Genomic DNA, 7,027 nt, shown 5'->3' with positions numbered 1-7,027 from the left:
GAAGCACGTATGTTAAGATTCTACAATTGTTTACAGAAATTGCTCAAGAAGTCCATTTTGGGAATGGATGAAAGGTGCCATGGCCACAGGTGAAGTGCAGTTTTTGGGAACTCCTGGAGCTCAAATGAAAGTAATCACCATGGGTAAACTGCAAATACTGCACTCAGCCCATAAGCTACAAGCTTAGGAAAAATCGGTGCTAAGCACTGGAGTCTTCGGTGGTTCCTCTCTCCAGTGAGCCTGCGTTATAATTAACTTGTACACTTCCTGGGATCAGTCACTGTAGGATGTAGCTGACAGCATCTCTTGGCTCTCAAGCATCACATCTAATAAAGGCAGCTTTGTCACAGCTATTGGAGCAGAATATTGAAAGAATGACTCTCTAAGGCTCTGAAAATCTATATTTAGGCTCCTTAAATAGACCTGTACTGAAGTTGCTCAGAAGCATTGATTAACTGTAGTTTCTAGCATGAGACCTTGTTTAATCTGTACTTCTGAATACAGGTCAGTTCCAGGAAGGCCTCCTAACTCTAACCCCTTGGGAGAAGGACTATAATAAGCCTGGCTTGCCATCTAAAATCACTCTGAGAAGTGGCTTTTGGAAATTCTAGATGAGATTTTTATTCTTGTATGAAGGAAAAGATCTGCTTTGTGTGCAAACACAAACAGTAGCTGAAGTGTTGGTCATTTTTGCTTGAGGCCAAAGCATGTGTAGCTCTTTATTTCCTGTTGAAACTTGCATTTAGGGCATTCATTTTCCTAAAAGCAAAAAGCTGTTTCCAACTGTCCCTTGCTTAACAAACAGCACTTGCATGAGAACTGGGAATTCCGTTGTTAGAGAACAAATCCCTTTCTTTCTAACTTCCACCCACAGGCTTTCAGTGCAGAACCTCAGTCCTGCTTGTGTACCCCAGGCCTGTATGGGTGATGGAGCTGCATTACAGCCCTGCAACCCTGGCATGGGTTTGAAGCTGCTGATGCTTTGCTTGCCTTACCCACCTATTTTACCTCACAGCATTGAACTGGAACCAACAGTGGTCCAAGGTAATGGAGACTGGAGATCTGGATCATTGGGAATGCAGACACCACATCCTCTTAGCTTCTGCAAAAGACCCCTGTAACCTACAGAAGATCCTTTGGAGCCACCAGGTGTCATCAGCATTGCTTGCAGCTCTTGGCCACAGGAGAGAGATGTGAAAGGCACAGCTCAGACTGCCTGAGCTTTGAAGCGAGGGTGTCTTTGCCAGCTCCCAGCCCTAAACTTAGCCTGTCCCCTAGGAGGAGCTGTCTCAGCAGTACTTCTCAGGCAAGGTGCCTGTCCTCTCTCTTTTGGGTTTTCTCATCAGCAATGGCATCACTCAAAGGTGTGAACCTGCCCTCGTTCACTTAGCCAGGGCAAAACGGGGTCTGCAGCCCAGGCTTCATGGGGCAAAAGGGGTAGAGAAGACTTCCACAGTGATTTCTATGGCATTTCAGACTTCAGCTTAAAGACTCAGCCGCTTGCAAACAACCGCATGTATCTCTGCTCCTGACCCCACTGCCAGATCTGCTGCTGCAAGACTCTTTCTAACACTTCAGCGCATCACAGTGAGACGGCTCTTGCGTGGCTGTTCCTTGCCCAAGGATGGGACTGGAAGTAGACGGTTCTCAGGGACACATATTTACTTTGTTGTTAACACGACACCTCACCTGCCCAGGACGGCTAGCTGCTGCAAACACGCAGTTAAACAGGGGCTCTCAGTGCAGGGCTGACTGGCCACCACTGCTGCAGGCTAAATGATTTGGGCAATGCTTCCAGCAGTGCTGGACCGTGGGCAACCAGGAGCCTCTCCTGAGATCGCTGCTTAGAGTGAAGTGATTGCTGCTGCCAAACAGCATGTGGAAAAAATCCTACAAGCTCTCATTTGCCCCACACACTGGTTTATCTTCCATCTGCAGCCGTGGGAGATGGACTGCTGCCCAAGGAAGGGAGGGAGCTGCCTGGCCTGCCTGCAGCACAGTGTACAATGCCGACAAGAAGTCAGCAGTGTCACCCCGTGCAATGCACACGCCCTTTTCAAGGAGATGGCAGCTGGGCAGAGATAACACCCAGATCACACAATTCTCTAGCACTTTCCTGTTAGAAAGCCAGGGTGAAGCACAGGATACAGCTGATGTGGTGCACCCAGACTGCGGGCAGGACAGGCAGGTGAGCAGGGACCGGCCAACCATGATGCCAACACTGCCTTTCACACACAGCTCTTCTTTCCTTTGTGCAGCAGCTCTATCCCCTTCCCTTGGGGCTGATTTTTGCTTCCCAGTTCAATTAACAAAGGGAAGCCTCCTTCCTGCCTGACAAAAAGCCCCAAACCTAATGGGCTGAGATGTGCACTATTTGTTACCCTGCAAAGGGAGGAACGATCCAAGAAGAGATTGCAGAAGGATTAGCACTACTTATACCAAGGAAAAAGCTAAAAAGAATTTGGAAAGAGTGTTAAAGTGTTAGAAGAAATTATCCTGGATTTTGTGTAGGTTGTTTTGTACATTTTACCCTGGTTTTCTAACAGGAAAGTACTAAGGCAATGACACGGTCCATGTGTGAATCTGCCTGTCAGCCCCATGTCATCTCAATGGCATGGAATCCTGTTAGTTGTTGAGAATCAACTTGACCTTTCCAAAATGCAGCTGTTTCCTGGACATGTTTCCTGGGACAGTGTAAGGAGTGCATATGCTGGCCAGACTGCTGAGCCATCAAAACATCAGAGATCAGAACATAATTGGTTTCATGGCCCAAACAAAAGGTATCTGAACTGCACACCTGTAAACCCCAGTTCTGAGTCACATTGATTTTCACTGTCCACTCTAGTGTGATTAAAATGGTCCTGGGCTCTTTGCATTGTTTGTATCGAAGGTTCCCAAAGTCTTCTAAGAAATGGAGGGTAAAATCTGAGCTTGAAGCACATATAAGAGCTGTTCAGCAACCACACAGTCCAAAACCTCTATTCAGGGCATGTGAGAGAAGGCATGTCTGATCTTCAGAGACCTGTATGTCACAGTCCTCTTCTTTACTGTTTTTCCTGATTTGGAATATATGAGGAAGGTGTCAAGGCAGTGACTGTTCTCCATCCAATGCTATAAAAGGTGAATAATCCCTTTTAGAGATTAGTGGAACTTGGTAGGGTTTTGTTGCAATGTTTTTAACTCAGTGCCTTGCAGTTAAGCAGAGAGGTACATGAGTGACAGAATCATCAGGAAACAAGCCCCATGACAGCCCTGACTTCAAGAAGGTAGGTGAATGCAGGAATCTGGGCTTTGGTCAGACAAAGGGAAGGACTGGGCCAGCTGCCCACTTCTCACCTTGCCTTGTTCTTGCTGCTGGGAGGGGTATAGCGTTGTTGTGGCCATTTGTTTTCCCTTCTTCCACCATTTAGCACTTCCTTCCACTTTTTCTTCTCTTCCCTTATATCTGATCCGTGTATATACAAGTGAAGCCTTGGCCCCAAGTGTTTAAGACCAGCACAGTTAATTTCTGAGCTGCTTCTCTTTCATGAATTGTCATGGCTTTTGTAATGTTGGCAAGGACCTTGCCTTTCAAGATCCACCCAAAGACAGCTTTCAGTGCCAGACAGCTCAGCATCACATCACATCCTGATTTTTCATTCACATACAGTCAAGACCCAGGCTTAGCTAAACCGGGCAGTGTGGTGAAACCTCAGGGATGAAATGTCTGCAAAGGTAAAGTGGGTGGGACTACACCATCTACATGGACTTGTACTTTAGAGCTTATGTCCCACACAGTGGGATTGTATTATTCTGTAGCAAGTCAGTATTGCACAAGCTACTTCCAGAGTGAGTTAGATCAAATTGCTGTCCAAAGGCAAATATTGGTTGGAATAATGTGAAAAGGTCTAATTTTCAAGTTTCCACTGGCCATGGAGTTCAAAGAGATTCTGGATTTTCAAATATTTCTTAATCTCTGTACTCAAGTTTCAGTATTATATCTACGTCTTCAAGGAAAAAGAAATTCCTTTCAATATAAATAGTACATTTGATTGATGCTTGTTTATTGTTTTCGGTCATTACCTGCCCATACCAACCCATTGCACATGCCTGTAACTGTAGTCAAGAGTTTCACATCCTGATTCATCCCAGAGTCCTGGGAATGGGTTCACCACTGGTAGACATAGGCCTGATTCCCCAGTGACCATATGGGGCTGTACCACTCAACAGCAGTGTTTGATAATGGCCTCAAATCTAAATCTTCATGATTCCACCTACTATATTTTACATTAAGTTTTGTAAAATCTTTGTGCACTATAAATACTTTGCAGGCTCTCTCAGAGCCCCCCACTTTAGGCAGGAGTCCTGCCTTTAAAGGTATACAGGCTTGGAAATAGCTGGTTCCAAAAATGCAGTCTTAGAGCAATAATTTCTATAAAACCTTTCATCCTGCCTGGCACATGGTGGTTTACATTCACTGCAGAGTTGACTCTCTGAGCCCTCCAAGTGTGATGCTCTTCTGAGAGGACCCTCAAACATACAGACTTTACACAAAAGATTCCTTACATACTTAACACTACTATGCATTAGATAAATGCAGTTCCCTCTGTGGTAGAGGGCAGCAACCATCTCCCTCTTACCACATATCAAGGGAAGGACAACTATAGTTAAGGATATAAAGCTTCCTTTTCTTCAAAAATAGTGCCACATGGAGCTTTCAGTACAGAGCTTTCAGTACATTCCATCTGAAGAAGACCATGCAGGAATCATCATGGTCTTCGTTTTACCCAAGTTAAAAGTGAAGATCTGAAAGGGAGATTCTTAATGAATCTTTTTCTTTGTGAATCTTTAGTTCCAGAAAGTCTTAAATAGAAAGTGGAGAGCGCTATACCCTATGCACTTTCCAAACTCTTATATGAGGGCAAGAGACAAGCTGTGAGGTACTTGTGTATCTATCTACACAGGCTTTTTGCATCAGTCTGAGAGTTGATAGGGGAAATACTAAAACCACTGGACAACAGCTGTCTATACAACTGTAACTCATGGCTCAGTACTGCGCAGTGCTAAGCGCCCTCTTAAACGCTGAGAATTCTTCACTCCCAAATGTCTTTTCCAGCACTTAGAGGCCTTCAAATCCCTGTCATCTCTTCTGGGATTGGCAGCCCCTGTAAAATTCCACTTCTCAAAGCTTCCCTGCCTTACACGTTAACCAGAAATGATTATTCCAGAAGAATGCACCAAGGCAGTTTACTCAAAATGAAGCAGTCCACTTCTTGATGACTCACAGGTACTTTTTGTGTGCGTCTTGGAAAGGGCAGAGGTCCTTTCAGAGCTATGTGATTTAGCATTTGCAGTGCCTCAGTTAAGCAAAGAATATGCCTTGGAAGTGTTTTCAGAGGAAGAGCTGGATGGCTCTGAAGAAGATACTCTGTATTTTCCTGCAAAACAAAGCATAGTGGTTAGGCATAAGGACAGATAGCTTCGGACACGTTGTCACTGCAAAGCAAGGACAGTTAGACTGTCCTGATGACGCAGTTGGCTTTGACTTGGTCTGCAGCCCTGATACTAGCTGCATTACAGCAGTACAAGCAACCACAGAAGTCAGTGTGTTTGCTAACATAGCCAGGATATGTCAGCCTGAACTGATGATTATGCCATGGGATAGTAATTTACTCACTCAAATGCAGGGACTTAGTGGTCCTCGTTGAGCATGGTTGAGATAAATCCCAACTCCCTCCTTTTGTGACCATGAGACTCTAAACTAAGACGCAAGTGCAGAGAACCCAGGAGCAGAGTGTCGAAGAGAGTGGTAATAATGCAAGAGTCTCAAGTGACAGCAGCATGGGAGGCAGTTGTGGGCAAATATCTTTCTTGTGGTATGAGGCTTCTGTATCTGATCATTGTACTCATGTAAACTTACTGTAGCAGAGTAAGAAACCAACTTCTCCTTCCATTATCTGACTAATAAACTGGCTCTTAAAAAGCAATTGCTTGCCTACATTAAATTCCTCCTTATCCCACTTTGACCAAATGTCACAATCATCTTCTCTGAGCAATGGTTGGATGCAAAGATTACACACTTACTTAGGAAAGAAATTACTCATATTTCCAGCAGTGCGTCTTACAAGTCATAACTGAAATGCTGACTTCCATAAAATGACAGCCAGAGAACTTTTAAAGAGATATAGCTCCAAGGTGGTGAAGAGTAAATGAACAGTAAATGAAATGAGGAGCACTGTGTCAGGATATGATTAAGCTCAAAACAAAACTCAGTCAGTGGGTTTTAGAACTGATGAAGCATACCACTTTGCAATACTTTAGATTAAATATTAGGAAGGAGTTCTTCCCTGAGAGGGTGGTGAGGCACTGGCACACGTTGCCCAGAGAAGCTGTCCCATCCCTGGCAGTGTTCAGGGCCAGGTTGGATAGGGCTTGGAGCAACCTTATGTAGTGGAAGGTGTCCCTGCCCCTGGCAGGGGGTTGAGACTGGATGAGCTTTAAGGTCTCTTCCAATTCAAACCATTCTATGATTCTATGAATCTATGATTCTATGATTATGCTGCTAGCATTATGCTACAATCACAATCAGTTATGCTAGTGGTACCAATGGCTTACTATAGTTCCTTTGTATTAGGAGGTTAAATGCCATCTACAGATGGATGGATAGACAGTTTGATAGATATAGATAGATAGATGATAGATAGATAGATAGATAGATAGATAGATAGATAGATAGATAAAGAATAAACAGCCCCTGAGAGTGAGAATGCAGGCAAAACCTTATTTGTGCTTCAGTAGGCGAGATTTATTGTCACATACCTGTTTTCCCACATAAGTTGTTAAAGGTTCTTGAAAATGGATAGCTCATAGCAAGCATTGGTGTCACCAGGATCAGAGAGGTTGACTGTAAGAGAAAAAGAAAAAGCTTTTTGTCAAAAGCCTGGAACTTTCTTTGCAGCCACATTGATGGGGGAAAAATATAAAACTTAGCAACAAGATGTCCAGTAGTACAAGCAGGCAACCCACCAATGGACAAGTTAGATGTTTG

General features: G+C 44.2%; 1 protein-coding gene across 4 annotated transcripts in view; it reads right to left on the bottom strand.

Annotated features, from left to right (window-relative positions):
* Window positions 1-4,022: 4,022 nt before the first annotated feature.
* The window catches only part of ADGRF5 (adhesion G protein-coupled receptor F5), a 48,021-nt gene continuing 45,016 nt past the window's right edge, over window positions 4,023-7,027 (bottom strand). For all 4 annotated transcript variants that reach the window (XM_061460961.1, XM_061460964.1, XM_061460963.1 and 1 more), the window contains 2 exons: window positions 6,799-6,883; window positions 4,023-5,417 (listed from right to left, as the gene is read on the bottom strand). In XM_061460961.1, coding sequence (XP_061316945.1) covers window positions 5,338-5,417; window positions 6,799-6,883 — 165 coding nt within the window. In that variant the 3' untranslated portion in view covers window positions 4,023-5,337. The remainder of the gene's footprint in view (window positions 5,418-6,798; window positions 6,884-7,027) is intronic.

This window comes from Pezoporus flaviventris, unplaced genomic scaffold (genome assembly GCF_033815535.1).
Source record: "Pezoporus flaviventris isolate CSIRO_AGI_PZ_B2104156 unplaced genomic scaffold, CSIRO_AGI_Pfla_v1 ptg000031l, whole genome shotgun sequence".
In the NCBI taxonomy this organism is placed as follows: domain Eukaryota; kingdom Metazoa; phylum Chordata; class Aves; order Psittaciformes; family Psittacidae; genus Pezoporus; species Pezoporus flaviventris.
The sequence above is the reverse complement of the archived record's forward strand: the minus strand, read 5'-3'. Positions and strand labels throughout refer to the sequence as shown.